The sequence below is a fragment of the Idiotropiscis lumnitzeri genome, chromosome 14 (genome assembly GCF_059441095.1).
Source record: "Idiotropiscis lumnitzeri isolate Australia: NSW breed Sydney's pygmy pipehorse chromosome 14, RoL_Ilum_1.0, whole genome shotgun sequence".
NCBI lineage: Eukaryota > Metazoa > Chordata > Actinopteri > Syngnathiformes > Syngnathidae > Idiotropiscis > Idiotropiscis lumnitzeri.
This window is the reverse complement of record NC_142404.1, coordinates 2,995,519-3,011,714: the sequence shown is the minus strand read 5'-3', so window position 1 is coordinate 3,011,714 and position 16,196 is coordinate 2,995,519. Positions and strand designations below refer to the sequence as shown.

The 16,196-nt window shown below is 43.6% G+C and overlaps 1 protein-coding gene across 2 annotated transcripts in view; it reads right to left on the bottom strand.

Annotated features, from left to right (window-relative positions):
* Positions 1-804: 804 nt before the first annotated feature.
* LOC148323141 (protein mono-ADP-ribosyltransferase PARP4-like) overlaps positions 805-16,196 on the bottom strand; it is a 54,617-nt gene continuing 39,225 nt past the window's right edge. For both annotated transcript variants that reach the window (XM_088314635.1, XM_088314636.1), the window contains exons 27-36: positions 16,093-16,173; positions 15,922-16,002; positions 13,348-13,443; positions 13,099-13,266; positions 12,976-13,029; positions 11,893-12,890; positions 9,600-9,702; positions 9,338-9,440; positions 3,977-4,106; positions 805-1,679 (exon numbers count right to left, since the gene is read on the bottom strand). In XM_088314635.1, coding sequence (XP_088170761.1) covers positions 1,454-1,679; positions 3,977-4,106; positions 9,338-9,440; positions 9,600-9,702; positions 11,893-12,890; positions 12,976-13,029; positions 13,099-13,266; positions 13,348-13,443; positions 15,922-16,002; positions 16,093-16,173 — 2,040 coding nt within the window. In that variant the 3' untranslated portion in view covers positions 805-1,453. The remainder of the gene's footprint in view (positions 1,680-3,976; positions 4,107-9,337; positions 9,441-9,599; positions 9,703-11,892; positions 12,891-12,975; positions 13,030-13,098; positions 13,267-13,347; positions 13,444-15,921; positions 16,003-16,092; positions 16,174-16,196) is intronic.

Below are 16,196 nucleotides of genomic sequence, written 5' to 3'. Positions count from 1 at the left end.
TACATATATATATATATATATATATATATACACACACACACACACCCCCCCCCCCCCCCCCCCACACACACACACACACACACACACACACACACACACACACCCACACACACACACACACACACACACACACACACACACACACACACACACACACACACGCACACACACACACACACACATATAAGCACGGTGGCCGACTGGTTAGCACCATGGCCTCACAGTGAGAGACAGCATCGGGCGTGGGTTCGATCCCAGCTCCGGCCATCCTGTGTGGAGTTTGCATGTTCTCCCCGTGCTTGCGTGGGTTTCCTCTGGGTACTCCGGTTTCCTCCCACATTCCAAAAACATGCATGGCAGGCCGATTGAACACTCTAAATTGCCCCTCGGTATGAGTGTGAGCGCGGATGGTTGTTCGTCTCTGTGTGCCCTGCAATTGGCTGGCAACCAGTTCAGGGTATCCCCCGCCTACTGCCCGAAGATAGCTGGGATAGGCTCCAGCACCCCCCGCGACCCTAGTGAGGACAAGCGGTACAGATGATGGATGGATGGATGGATATATACATATACATGACTATGACGGGTGTAAAGCAGGAGATGAGGTGAAACCAACCTTTACAGTGCAAAAGCTACATTACACTTGTTGCCTGTGGCACTGTAATAAAATAAAACAAAAGTATACCTTTACTATGGCGAATATATATAAAGAATGTGAATATTTTCATCACAGTCCTTTGTGAAACAAAAGTAATTTTGTCTCAATCAGGCAGAACTTCAGAAACAAGAAACACATGAAAAAAGACGTGTCTTTTGTCCATATTTATTGTTGTTGCAGAGTTAAGTTTAACAGTACACAGTGTCATGCAACCATGAGCAAGTCAAGGTTTTTTCTTTTTCTTTTAATTATTCTTAAACATTGGCATGCATTGGCCCTAATTAACTACCTGCGAAGAGAGATATTGATCATCTAAATAATGGAACCATGAATATGCAAACGTGATTCATAATAAAAGCAGTCAAAAAGAAATACAGAGTATGAAATCAGGATTAAACCTCAAATGATCCCCAAATAATTCACGGATTTAATCTGTAAAATGTCAATTTTGCATTCATAGTCAATATTTTTACCATAAGATCATCACCAAAAAATCATTACATCTTCATAATATTTTGTGCTAGGTAAGGCAAGGAAATTACGAGAAAGCAAATATCTCAGAAAAACTGCTCACCGTATATTATAATAGTAAAAAATAAAATGCTAGATGAAATTATATTTCTTATTAGTTTAAAATTTTGTTGTTTAGTGTACTCTGTTTAATTCTCTTTAATTCTATGCATCATTTTGATATTAAACTTGAACCAGGAGTGACAAACAGCTTGAAGCAAGCACACTCGACACCTTCTTTGGTGAACTGCGTGAGAGAGCGCATGAGAACAGGTGCTAAATATTTTTTCAAAAGCAGTAATTTTCAGCGGACGACCACAGAGGCAGGGCGATCTTCCTCTGATCAAGACCGGCAAGAGGCGAGAAGGCAGGAAGGCGGTCGTAGCCCAGCAGTTGGCGGGTGGTTGACTCCCACGAGAAACCGAACTCCAGGCGGCTACAGATGCATGGGTACTGACGGTCTGCCCAGCGAACCCAGTCAACCGCCTTCTTCACGTCCAGCCAGCGTGCCGGCCTGGTTTGCACCAAACAATGACCATAAAAAGAAAATAGGTGTAAATGACATTATTGGGGCTCCTTGTAAAACCACAATCATCCACTCAGAGGCGCCAAACATTTTATATACATGTATATTTCATTTATTTATCTAGATCTAGGTGTGGATCAGGGGTCTCCAATCCTGTTCCTTGAGGGCCGCAGTCCTGCCTGTTTTCCAACACATCCGATTCAAATGAACAGCTCATCAGCAAGGTTTGCAGATGCTGGATAATGATCTTGATGATTTGAATCAGGTGTGCAGCAAGGAGACATGGAAAACAGGCAGGACAGCGGACCTTGAGGACGTGGTGTTCATGATAAGTTGAGTGATAAAGAAGTGCAGTCCATGTTTATTATGTTTCATAAAGTTATCAGTAGGATGTTCTAACACCAACTTTTGTTTGCATTATTGTTGTGATTTAAACATGCAACTCATTTACAGTATAATTATGTTTATACTAGGGCTGCACGATATTGGAAAAAAAATGCAATATTGAAACTAGAAATAATTTCACCAGATGACTCAAACAACTCTGTTTGGTAAGACTTTGTTTTATTTATGATACAGCTCTGGGATGGTCACTTGATAGAAATACGTGCGCCACGGCATTTTATGCCTTTTGTCGAGCGTGCGGATCATTTTTTTAAAGCTCATTTTTGTGACGGAGTTGCTTTCGCTTTCGCCCCATGAAAAGTTCTTGCATTCGTGATTTTTCGATGCTGTTTGGACATTTTATCATAAGGTGCTGTAATAAAGGCGTCTGTCATTGTTTTTTGAGGAGATGGTTTTACATCGGGTCTCACTAATGAGTCTGAACTGGTTATAAAGGGGCTCGTAATAGCGATTCAAATGGTCGGACAGGTTTGTTGTATTACCTCTTGTTGCAGCAACAACGGCGAGGCATTCCTTAATAATTCCATATTTCGGATGTTGACTTTCTTTTGGGGACTAAATCTACTGCCGCCGTCGTCGCTTCCATGTCGCCTGTTTGGGTTTCAGAGCGCACAGAGTGGAGGGGTGGGGGAGTGGCCCGTGACTGGCAGGAGGGAAGGGGTGATCGAGACAGGCTGTGTAGCGCATACAGTAGATTGCTGTTTCTAAGAAGCTAAACAAATTTTCCGTGCTCTAAGAAAAAAAAAAAGACAAAAACATCGCACGTCCTGCGATGTGACAATCGCGCATGCGCATATTGCAATTGCGATGTTCAAACCGCACATCATGCAGCCCTAGTTTATGCCACACGTGGCAGAATTGTGTTGTGGTGGTGAAGGCTTAACTGCACAAGTATTTAGTCAGTTCATACCAGTGATTGCAGTCCACAAAGATTCTTTGCAAAATATGTTCTAGGTGTGGTCACAAGTGTATACATGGGATTCTGATAAATATTGTGTTTGTGGAATATGAGTTAAGCAGCAAACTCCGCACATTTTATTAGCCATCTCAGGGGGCAACCATTTTGCCACTTGTTGTCGACTGAAAATGAGATCACGGTTGCTCAGGACTCAGATAATGACCAATCATGGCTCACCTGTTTACTGAAGCAGAGTCCTGATTGGTCGTTAGCTGAGCCCTGAGCCACTGTGATGTCATTTTCATTTGACAGCAAGTGGTAAAATTGCCGCCCTTGAGAAGTAAAAAAAAGGGTGGATTTTGCTGCTTAACTCATATTTCACAAACGCAATATATGAGAATGCAGTGTTTTGACTTAGTGGGGGTACATAGAACATTTATGGTCAGAAATGTTTGGGTCCCCTTTAATTCTTCATTTGCCTTTATCTCATTATGCTATAATGTATAATAGATCTGATTTTGTTGGGTGTAATAAAGATCAATTGATAAGCGGCTTATGTAATGGATGGATGGATGCAGGTTTGTTGAAAATTACATTAAAAAGCACCTTGGAAGAAAAACTGCAAATGAAATACAATGTAAATTTTGAGGAAAAAAAATAATCGCAATTCGGTTTTCCAAAGTTTTTCAGCTCTAAACAGGACACACAATGGACAAACGTTCAGCAAGTCCTGAATCTCCATACAAACAAAGTCAAAGCTTCAGAAAGAAACAGCTTGAATGTTTAATAAACTCCCTTTTGTCCAAAAGATGAATGGTTCATCTTATTTTGTCTTGCTCTTGGAACTGATGTTGCGTTTGATGATAATTATTGCGAATGAAGTGAAGCTCCCGTGGGGAAACGTTCCGCCTATTCATTGACTACAAGCTACAATGGGAATTTTGGAGCTTTATTTTAGCAATGACGATGATGTGAGCTTCACCTGAAGGGAGTGTCCTCCAGACAGAATAGCGTGCGCAGCAATGCGCCTTCTGGAAGCTTCTCCAACCGCATTAGCTGCAGGACCAGAAGAGTCGCCAGGAGCCTTAGAATATCAGCATGGGCCTTTACGCCTACACCAGGCCAAAGGCAAAAATAAAAAAATTAAAAAGCATTAATTCACCAAAAGGGATAAATGATAATTTCAGTCTCTCTGTATATTATCAATACACCACTGTATCTACACCACCAATCACAAAATGGTTTTGACCTCTGCTGAATTGAGGAAAATATGAAGGGCATTGCGCTAGCTCGTTTTACTTAGTAACATTCCCATAATGTTTTAAATTACTTGTGAATACAGTTGACATTTAGTTCAATGCATCGCTCATACTGTCTTAAGACAGACCCTTTTCTACAAGTTGTTTAAAATTCCTGTTCTATGGTTATCATCATCTAGTATTTTTACAATACTAAAATTGTGACTTTGATACTACAGTGTTCCCTCACGGAGAGTCGTGTCACGAGTGGCAAAAATCTGAGTGATAGCCCAAACAGGTTTATGGTTGCCAGAGGATGGTGGCAAAGCACCACTTTTGATGAAATTAAGCTCTTCAACACAGTTGCCGCCACAAACAAACAAGCTCATGTTCAATTTTGACTTTAGTCAAATTATGGAATTTAAGCCACCTTGTCCTGCTTTTGAAATTAGTCACAATTCTCGGACGGCTTAGCCTACTTATATATACTACCAAAGATTATTGATGTCATTATGTTTGTCATCAGCTCAAAAGGGATTTTGAGAAAATTCTCAGATTTCTTGAGCTAGATAAAGTCCTGAAAATCCTTCTTGAGGATTCTTAATACAACTTAACACTTTTACTGTAATTGATGAGAACATTCATCAATATTTAATATAGTTTACCTTTTCAATGGGTTCCCCTCGCATTGTCTTAATTTTAGATTGAACACCTCCAAAACTTCGTATAAAAAATGTTTGTTTTAGTCCTAGGTTGCTGGTCAAAGTTTATAAATGCTCAGCCACGTTGCATGCTAAAAGGCAAGCTGCTCAAGTGAAGTTGCACAAAAGCGGTCAAAACCTTTTTTTCCACCATTTAATGTCTTAAGTTAAATTTCAGTGTTTGTTTGAAATTTCATCACTGAAAATATTTCCCCAGCTCACTGCAATGTACAATCTAAATTTACAAAACAAAAACTGTTGATTATATAAAAAAGGAAACAAATTGGTTGTTTGTTATTAATTGAAATGTATAAAGTCAAAATCTAGTTTATCACAATTGTTCAATATCATTTTAAGTTAGGGTGATCGTATTTATATTTTCAAAAGAGAGGACACCCAGCCCACCCTCAAGATACTGAAATGAAACTCAAAGTTTACTCAAAGCTGCCATATTTTGTAACTCTAATATATTATTGTTAGGCTGCACGATATTGGAAAAACATGCATTATGCGATATGGATGTTGCATATTGCAATATTGATAATATTACGATAATTAACATGTACCGAAAGAAATGACGTCTTTATTATATAATAAAAAAACATTTTTCTTGCAGAAAAGCAAGAAGGCTCAATGTATTCTTATTTTAATTACCGGTAAAATATTTGGTGTTAGTAATGCCTCTGTACTGTTTTCCTATTCTCCTATTGGATGGCATTTCAGCAGCAAACAGTTTTCTATGGCACCCGCTTCATGCACTGGCTACTTGTCTTCTCTTACGGGTTCTCACACACCCGTAACAATACGTTACACTCGGCATGATCCCCCCCAAAAAAGAGGATATGTCTGAGAAAAAACGGATGCTCGTCACCCTATTTTAAGTCGGATACTCGAATAGTGAAATAATGGATGGCTGCAAACCTATATTCAATCTCTCTGTTTTATTGTTGTATTTTTATTCTTTCATTTTGTCAATTACGTGACGAATTCAATGCAAACAGGATCACTGTAAGTCACAAGAACTTGGCAGAGACTCAATGACTTACAATTTCAAAGGATGTGAGAATTATAAAAGTGATGAGGAGCTCTTATATTAAAATGTCAGTTGATCAGTAAATATGTTTTTAATCGAATTAACGTTTAAACATAAATAGTTTATTATTGACATAAATATTTATTTTCTTCAATGCTTTCAACCTATTTTATTTTAAACAGTTATGTGTAGCCATTTGGAACACAGTTTTTGATTAATTTAGCCCGCAGTCCCCCCCCCCCAAAAAAAATATTGGTGGATGTTTAGACTATTGGTAATATATTGCAATAAACAATGGCAAAACAATATTGTATCGTATATTATTTAGTCCCCCCGTGAGCCGTCACCTTACCATGGTGGAGGGGTTTGCGTGTCCCAATGATCCTAGGAGCTAAGTTGTTGGGGGCTTTTGCCCCTGGTAGGGTCACCCATGGCAAACAGGTCCTAGGTGAGGGTCCAGACAAAGCACCGCTCACCACACCCCCTTATGAAGCACAACATTTTTGGACCACGTTTTCCCTTGCCTGGACGCGGGTCACCGGGCCCCCCTCTGGAGTCAGGCCTGGAGGTGGGGCTCATTGGCGAGCGCCTGCACCCATGGGGCTCTTTCGAGCACAGCCCGAAAAGGCAACGTGAGTCCCCCTTCCCATGGGCTCACCACTTGTGGGAGGGCCCAAAGGGGTTGGGTGCCATGTGAGTTGGGCAGCGGCAAAAGGCAGGGACCTTGGCGCTCTGACCCCCGGCGACAGAAACTAGCTCTTGGTACATGGAATGTCACCTCTCTGGCGGGGAAGGAGCCTGAGGTTGTGTGCGAGGCAGAGAAATTCCAACTAGATATAGTTGGGCTCACCTCCACACACAGCTTGGGCTCTGGTACCAGTCCTCTTGAGAGGGGTTGGACACTTCTACTCTGGAGTTGCCCAAGGTGAGAGACGCCGAGCAGGTGTGGGCATACTTATTGCCCCCAGGCTTGGCGCCTGTACATTGAGGTTCACCCCGATGGACGAGAGGGTAGCCTACCTCCGCCTCAAGGTGGGTGGACGGGTACTGACTGTTCTTTGTGCTAATGCACCAAACAGCAGTTCAGAGTACCCACCCTTTCTGGAGTCTTTGGAGGGTGTGCTAGAGAGCGTTCCCCCTGGAGACTCCCTCGTTCTTCTGGGGGACTTCAATGCTCATGTGGGTAATGACAGTGAGACCTGGAAGGGCGTGAATGGGAGGAATACCCCCCCCCCCCCCCAATCTGAACCTGAGCGGTGTTCTGTTACTGGACTTCTGTGCTCGTCATGGATTGTTGATAACGAACACCATGTTCAAACATAAGGGTGTCCATATGTGCACTTGGCACCAGGACACCCTAGGCTGCAGTTCGATGATTGACTTTGTAGTCGTGTCATTGGATTTGTGGCCGCATGTTTTGGACACTCGGGTGAAGAGAGGGGCGGAGCTGTCAACTGATCCCCACCTGGTGGTGAGTTGGCTCCGATGGTGGGGGAAGATGCCGGTCCGACCAGGCAGACCCAAACTTTTGTATTGTGAGGGTCTGCTGGGAATGCTCGGCAGAACCCCCCTGTCAGAAAGAGTTTCAACTCCCACCTCTGGCAGAACTTTGCCCACGTACCGGGGGAGGTGGGGGACATTGAGTCTGAGTGGACCATGTTTCGTGCTTCCATTGATGAGGCAGCTGATCGAATTCGGCTTCGGTGGTTGCCGAAGCAAAAACTCGGGCGTGGGAGGAGTTCGGTGAGGCAAATCGAAAACTACTTCCAGACGGCTTCAAAGAAATTCTGGTCCACCATCCGACGTCTCAGGAGAGGGAAGCAGTGCACCATTAACACTATTTATAGTGGAGATGGGGTGCTACTGACCTCGACTCGGGACGTTGTGAGTCGGTGGAGAGAATACTTCGAAGACCTCCTCAATTCTACCGACACGCCTTCCATTGAGGAAGCAGAGCCTGAAGACTCCGTGGTAGACTCACCTATCTCAGGGGCTGAAGTAACAGAGGTGGCTAACAAGCTCCTCGGTGGCAAGGCCCCGGGGGTAGACGAGATCCGCCCGGAGTTCCTAAAGGCTCTGGATGTTGTGGGGCTGTCATGGTTGACACGCCTCTACAACATTGCGTGGACATCGGGGACAGTGCCTCTGGAATGGCAGACCGGGGTCGTGGTCCCCCTTTTTAAGAAGGGGGACCGGAGGGTGTGTTCCAATTATACTCCTGAGCCTCCCTGGTAAGGTCTACTCAGGGGTACTGGAGAGGAGGGTCCGTCGGAAGGTTGAATCTCAGATCCAGGAGGAGCAGTGAGGTTTTCGTCCTGGCCGTGGAACAGTGGACCAGATCTACACTCTCTACAGGGTCCTTGAGGGTGCATGGGAGTTTGCCCAACCAGTCTACATGTGTTTTGTGGACTTGGAGAAGGCGTTCGACCGTGTCCCTCGGGAGTTCTGTGGAGCGTGCTTCGAGAGTACGGGGTACCGAGCCCCCTGATACGGGCAGTTTGGACCCTGTAACACCGATGTCAGAGTTTGGTCCGCATTGCCGGCAGTAAGTCGGATTCGTTTCCAGTGAGGGTTGGACTCCGCCAAGGCTGCCCTTTGTCACCGATTCTGTTCATATCTTTTATGGACAGAATTTCTAGGCACAGTCGAGGATCCGGTTTGGTGACCTCAGTATTGCATCTCTGCTTTTTGCAGATGATGTGGTACTGTTGGCTTCCTCAAGCCGTGATCTCCAACTCTCACTGGAGCGGTTCGCAGCCGAGTGTGAAGCGGTTGGGATGAAGATCAGCACCTCCAAATCCGAGACCATGGTTCTCAGTCGGAAAAGGGTGGAGTGCCCTCTCCAGGTCGGGGAGGAGATCCTGCCCCAGCTCTCGATTTACCGGTCGATCTACGTTCCTACCCTCACCTATGGCCACGAGCTGTGGGTCGTGACTGAAAGAACAAGATCTCGGATACAAAAGCGTCCGAAATGAGTTTCCTCCGCAGGGTGTCTGGGCTCTCCCTTAGAGATAGGGTGAGATGCTCGGCCATCCGGGAGCGACTCAGTGTCGATCCGCTGCTCCTCCACGTTGAGAGGAGCCAGATGAGGTGGCTCGGGCATCTGATTAGGATGCCTCCTGGACGCCTCCCTGGTGAGGTGTTCCAGGCATGTCCCACCGGCAGGAGGCCCCGAGGACAACCCAGGACACGCCCGGCTGGCCTGGGAACGCCTGGGCAACCCTCCGGCGGAGCTGGAAGATGTGGCAGGGGAGCAGCTTCCCTGCTGAAGCTGCTGCCTCCGCGACCCAAACCCGGATAAGCGGCGGATAATGGATGGATGGATGGATGGATATTATTCAGTGAAACTCCAAGGAGGAAGTGGATCTCACCGAGGGAGCGGATGCCTTTATTTTTGAGAAACACGTTGGCAAAGATGTCGAGATCAATGTTGACACAGTTTCCCAGTTGTGGGCTCAACTGCCAGTAGCCGTCCTGCAACACAAATATAACATGTTACACAGAGAGTGTGGATTACAACATTTCAGGGCAGCAAAAGAGCTCAAGCCGTTTTGCTGATTTATTAAATGAAATGACCAATTGTTGTGCAGCAAAAATGCTCAAAAAGTTGAAAAATATAATTTCACGACTTACTGAATTCTGCATCTGGAAGATATTTGGCCATTTGAAATTAAGTATGTGATCGATGCTGCGCACTGGCGCAGTCCCGCAAAAAGCGACGTTGCCAAACGTGAACCTGAAATACATTATGTAATTAGTATTCTTTGTGATTAACATACACACAATATCAACACCAATGTTGTTTAACTTATGTGCGTCCATTTTTTAGCATTGTTAAAATATGTCAAATACATTGCAAACTACAGTAGATAACTGCTAAAAAGCTGTTTAATGAACCAGATCTTTTATCGTCCATGTTGACTCTTCATTTATTAATTTGATCTTGCTTTGATTGGTCGACCAGTTTAGAGAAACCATTGTCAACTTCAGTGTGAGGAAACCCTTTGGAATTTCTTAACAGTCTGCCTCAACAAATGCTTCCCCATTCACAGGAAAGAAAGGAAATAAGTGAATCCTTGGCGTTAACTGGTTTCGCCTACCTTTGACAACAACAAACTCGAGTTAACATTTCCTATAGTTAAAGATCATGCATGGATGATGGTCAGTACAGTGAACCCTCGCTACTTCGCGGTTCACCTTTCGCGGGTTCAGTGCTTCGCGGGTCTAAAAAATATTCGGGGGCATTGTAGTTTCGCCGAGCGGCACGACGGGGCGCTGGAGCGGTTAGACGGCCGGCGTGCGCCGAAGAAGAGCGTGGGCGAAGAGGAGAGCGGACGAAGAAGAGCACGTTCCCCCGGACACGATCGGTGGCGACGTTTCGCGCGGTTCGGACCGTACCAGAGCTCGGGCCGGCGTGCGTGGCAGTTAAGCCGTAGAGGAGCACCTTCCCCGGGCACGGGCGGTGCCAAGCGGCCCCTAAGTTTAACCGAATGGAAGCTCCGGAGGAGGAGGGCATGCTCGCGTCACAGTAAGCCGAAGAAGAGCACCTTCCCCGGGCACGGGCGGTTCCAAGCGGCCCCTAAGTTTAACCGAATGGAAGCTCTGGGGGAGGAGGGCGGGCGTGTGTCACAGTTAAGCCGAATAGGAGCACCTTCCCCGGGCACGAGCGGTGCCAAGCGGCCCCTAAGTGTAACCGAATGGAAGCTCCGGAGGAGGAGGGCGGGCGTGCGTCACAGTTAAGCCGAATTGGAGCACCTCTTCCGCCCGGGCACGAGCGGAGCGCGAGGCTGTCAGTTATGAATGAATAAATGAATAAATAAATAAAGAATGCCACCTTTCATTTCACAGGGCACACCGGACGGTGTACCAGCAGGTAAAAGTCGGAGTAATTAAATAAATACAAAAAGAATGGCTGGGGAATAAAAAAATAATACGTTTTAATAATAATTTGTTTTTTTTGTTATAACATGAATTTCACTCTCTCTCTCTCTCTACCCGTATGTATATATATATATATATATATTTATATATTTATTATATATATTGTATATTTTTTTAAGCATTTTTGAAGGTGCGCCGCTACTTCGCGGATTTTCAGTTTTCGCGGGTGGTCTCGGTCCCCATTAACTGCGATAACCGAGGGTTCACTGTATTAATTTTTTAACCATTCCTTTCTAAAAAATAAATTGAAATAACATTTTTTTTTAAAGTTTCCTTTGAGGTCTGGAGTGAATAGCTTTCTTACGGTCATGCCACAGCATCTCAGTCGGGTTGAGGCCAGGACTTTGACTGAGCCACTCTAGAAAACTTATTTTCTTCTTCTAAAGCCATTCTGTTGTTGATTTTTTTTTCTGCGTAGCTCTTTAAAGAGGGCATTCCACAGAATAATAAAAAGCAATATCCAAATGAGCACTTAGTAATGAGTTCACAAGTCTTATGTATGGTAAAATGAAATGAACTATTTTGTATTTTTGTGTCTCAAAGAATTTTCCATTCATCATTATCTGTATCGGTTCTCCTCACAGGAGTGGCGGGGGGTGCTGGAGCCTTTCCCAGCTGTCTTCGGGCAGTAGGCAGGGGACACCCTGAATTGGTTGCCAGCCAATAGCAGGGCACACAGAGACAAACAACCATCCGTGCTCACACTCATACCTAGGGGCAATTTAAAGTGGTCAATCGACCTGCCATGCATGTTTTTGGAATGTGGGAGGAAACCGAAGTACCCAGAGAAAACAGACACGGGGAGAACATGCAAACTCGACACAGGAAGGCCGGAGCCGGAATCGAACCCACGACCTCGGCACTGTGAGGCCATCGTGCTTGTTTTAAAAAGGGAGGCATGAGATTAGACAAATTAAAACGCAGCAATAACTTTATGACATTTTAAATGACTGAATCAAAAGAGCAGTCATGTTTTGAAACTTACGAGGAGGTCTGATGAGCTACTTGGAGTCCTGGCATCGCTGAACCAAATTTGGGAATTATGTCTCCATGATCGACTTTCCGTTGCACCTTGTTAATAAATGCAGCCCTGCTTGAAGCTTGGCCTCCAAATGAAAAACCCACTGCAGACGATATGCTTTCAGCAGACTGGGTTAATCTTTCCTCTTGGGATTTGATTTTTTTCTTCATGATCCCTTCACGGACCTTTAATTGTTTCTCTAGAATTCCCCTTGTGGGCGTTTTAGAAAGTGAGCCTGAAATTGCACCCAAAACATGAGGAGAAGATTGGGCAAGTTCACGGTCCATCACTTCCAATCCTGCCAAAGTACCTTCCATTCTGCTCATTATCGGAGGTGGAGGGACTGATGAGTCCAAAGTCATGATGCGGTTTTCATTGGATGGGTGGCGAGGTGGAGGACACCCGAATGATATGCCACCCAGAGGAAGTGGCGGTCGAGAAAGTTTAGATGATGGGCGGCCAACAGGCGGTGGTGGAGGAGGCAGAAATGTTGGGCCGACTGACACGCTGTCAGCTGGAAGTAGCAGTGAAAGAGGAATAGATAATGGGCGCCCAACAGGTGGTGGTGGAGGAGGGACAAATCTTGGGCCAACTGACACGCTGTCAGCTGAAAGTGGCGGTGGGGGAGGAATAGATGACTGACGGTCATCAGACGCAAGTGGAGGAGCAACAAATGAATGGCTAACAGGTTTTGGTGGAGGGACAACAACCGATTGGCTGTCTGGTGAAGGTGGGGGTTTGTTTACATTTGGATCTCTGGTTGTAGGTGGAGGTTGAGTAGCATCAAGATCTTGAATGAGTGAGGCTGCAACCGCACGCCCAACATAATTAAAAGTAGCGCAAACTTCAGTGTCTGTCATTCCAAATAGCCCTCCAGCACCCTTCAATGGAGGCTGTTCTGTGATGACACTCTCGGACATGATGATTTCTGGAAATGAAGGCGCAGAAGCTTGAAAAGCAAACTATGGAAAAAAAACACAATGAAAAGTTATTAACAACAACAAAGATGTGCCGAATAAAGACAGAAATGAGGGCAGAGAGACCAACCGTGGGTGAATCCTGGGACGTCTCACTGGAGTCTGTTGAAATCTGACTGTCAACCTGCATGAAACAACAGGCACAACCATCTTATAAAGATGAACAACCAAGATGATGTAAATTGTGACATACATTCCACAGAAATCCCAGCGAATCATCAATCTGCATGTTCTCCTCCTCCTCCTCATCTTCCACGGCAGTCTGGGGAGACGTCCAGTTGATGTAGGGCAGAATGTCAACATCTTCTTCTGCCAACAACTTGGGGATGTCCGTGAAGCCCTCTCCTGCTTGAACCGGCTCCTGAAAGGTCGAAACGACTTTTGTCATAACATGGGTGGGAATAGACGAATCAGTCAAATTGACAAGAAAAAACAAACCAACCCTTTCTTCAATAGCCACAAAGCTGGTGAACTGAGATAGGATGGAGAATTCTTTGCTCAAGTCAATGATGAAGGACTTCAACTGGCTTTTCTTCCCCTGAGTACAGAGATACAATTTTAAATATAAACAGTTGCCAAGTTTATTAATAAATACCCAAGGTACATTCATTAATATACCCCAAGGGCCAAGAATTGTAAAACACTTTTCAGCCTAGTATTTTTTTTACTGAGATAAGCCTGTTTTGGCTCTTGCAAATGAGACACTTCTCATCCAACACCCCACAATGGGGCAAATGCTGAGTACAGCAGAGCAAGGACGTTTTGAGCATCAGTCACCCCAGAAGCTAAAGAGCAAAGTGAGTTCTCATAAAATAGCTCAACAAGAATTTCACAGATATATATATATATTTTTGCGAAGAATAGACTTTGATTAAGATATTCTGGGAGTAGTATCATGTATAAGAGTCATATCAAGAAGAAAAACTGAGTAACAGGCTTGCTGCAACATGCTTGTTCTATCAAAATATTGTCCTGGAAGCATGTGTGCTTTAATGTTTAACATTTCATTGGAGGTTTATTCCATTTTATATTCATACTCCACTTCAGTGTAGAATATAGTTTTTTATGATAATAAATGGCAGTTTTACTTCCCATTGCCTGTCAACCAGGCATCTTCAAAGGGTGACTCGTTCTAGATCAATCCGAGTTGTATTTTAAAATGTACATTTCAATAAATTAGAAAAGCATGGAAAATAGGGTTGCCGGAATTATAAAAAAAAATATTAATCACAATTATTTTGATAATAATTTAAATCACAATTACTCAAATGATCATTTTTCTGGGGATACAACGCAAGACATTGTTTATGTGTATATATATATATATATATATATATATATATATATATATATATATATATATATATAATTCTTTGAAACTGTAGAATTTGCCTTTTGGACCAAGCAACATTTATAGAATTTGTTATGCTCATAAAAAATTAGTACGATGACAGACCATTCATCTTTGATTAAACTTTGCAGCTTGTATCACCATTTCTGAGATGTTTAAAAATAGTGGTGCATCTTAAATTGAAGGCAATGCTGTGACTGTACCAGTGATTGATTAGTGAATTTAAAAACTAATACACTATGTAGAATTGCACTAATGCTAAGAAACTATATAGAATACAAAAAGAAATACAAATTTCTCTCTTCTAGGGCACCAAACCTTTTTATAAATATAGACGGTAGTGAAATCAGGACTACAAAAGATGAAGAAAGTTGAGGATTGTTCATAAAACGCCTGTATTGAACATTCCTCAGGTGAAGAGGCTCAATGGTAACAGCCAAGTGTCATGATTGGGTATAAAAGGAGCATCCCCGAGAGGCTCATTTGTTCACAAGAAAGGATGGGGCGTGGTTCACCACTTTGTGAACAACTGTAGTCCAATAGTTTAAGAACAATATTTCTCAAGTTACCATTGTCAGGTATATCGCGATTTTGTCATTTACGGCCCACGTTATCATGATAAAAACCCAGAGAATCAAACATTGAATGCCTGCGATCTCTCATTAGGTACTGCATTAAAAACTGGGATCATTACGGATATTGCAACGTGGGCTCAAACTATTGTCACTTAACGCAGACTGTCGCTACAGCTACGAACACATTAAAAAAAAACAAAAAAACGCTAGCATGCAATGTGAAATCCATATGGGTGGTTCTCAGAAAATACAGGATATTTAAATGAGTGCCAATATTTTCTTGCCTCTACAATAAATCACCAGATTTCACTGCTTACAAAATTGCAGATATACAGCAGAGATAAAACAAAGTCGACTGAGATGTGTGCTGTCGTTTGTGTATTTTGCTTGAAAAAAAGTTTTTACCAATAAACTGGGAGAAAGTCAGGTGCAACACAAAGCAAGTCCCGTGCTGTCCCGAATGTGATAACACATCACCAGAAAAAATGGAGCGTTTCCTTGTGTGTCCACAAGGTCCCGCCGACAATCTACATCTGTTGTGTACTGTATAAACCACTGTAAAATACCATAAAGTTTTTTTTAAAAAGTCTACTTAGCTACGTGTCAAGTGTGGGGGTCCAGTTTTAATGGTAACGCATTTCACTAAAATAGAAAATGTATTTCACACTCGTTGCACGCACTATTTTTTTTTGGTGTATTCCTGCGTGTGAGTCAGCAGAATCTGAAAGGTGCAGAGTTCAGCTGTAGGCATTTGATATTACCTACTTCGTGAAGCAAACGCTGATCATTTGTTGGAGTCAACAGTGCGTCCAGTGTAATGCTACGTAAATGGCAGCCATTGTTCACTATTCAGAGCTAATTTCCGGTGCAATTGGTTATTTGTACCAGTTTTTGAACAGAGTATTTTTGTATGGAGGTAGTAAAGCTGTTCATCTCGTTACCTGAGCAACTGTGATGTCCTTTAGAAAAATGAAAATGCCTTGTTTGGACTAATATTATTGTAAAGAAAGTTTTTGACTCAACTCCCCTTTTAAATTTAAAGCCACATCCCAACTTCATTGGAATTTGAGTTTGTACATTTGTATGATACCTCGTGTTGAGCTTCGTTGGAATCCAAGCTTCCGTCTTCATAGTCTCTGATGAGAGCTCTCGCTGTCAACTTGTGAAGGAACTGGAGGCAAACACATTATAGCGCAATTACCGAGTACGTCATCATCATGATATACCCCATGCTATTTTACAGAGCACCGCATCCTCTTACCGTGCCCCTCGTCTTCTGCAGTTCACTGGAGGACACCATGGTTCGAAGCTCCTGGCCGCTCAGGTTTCCAAGCAGGGTGGCCTGCAACAGGCAAACAGCAAACT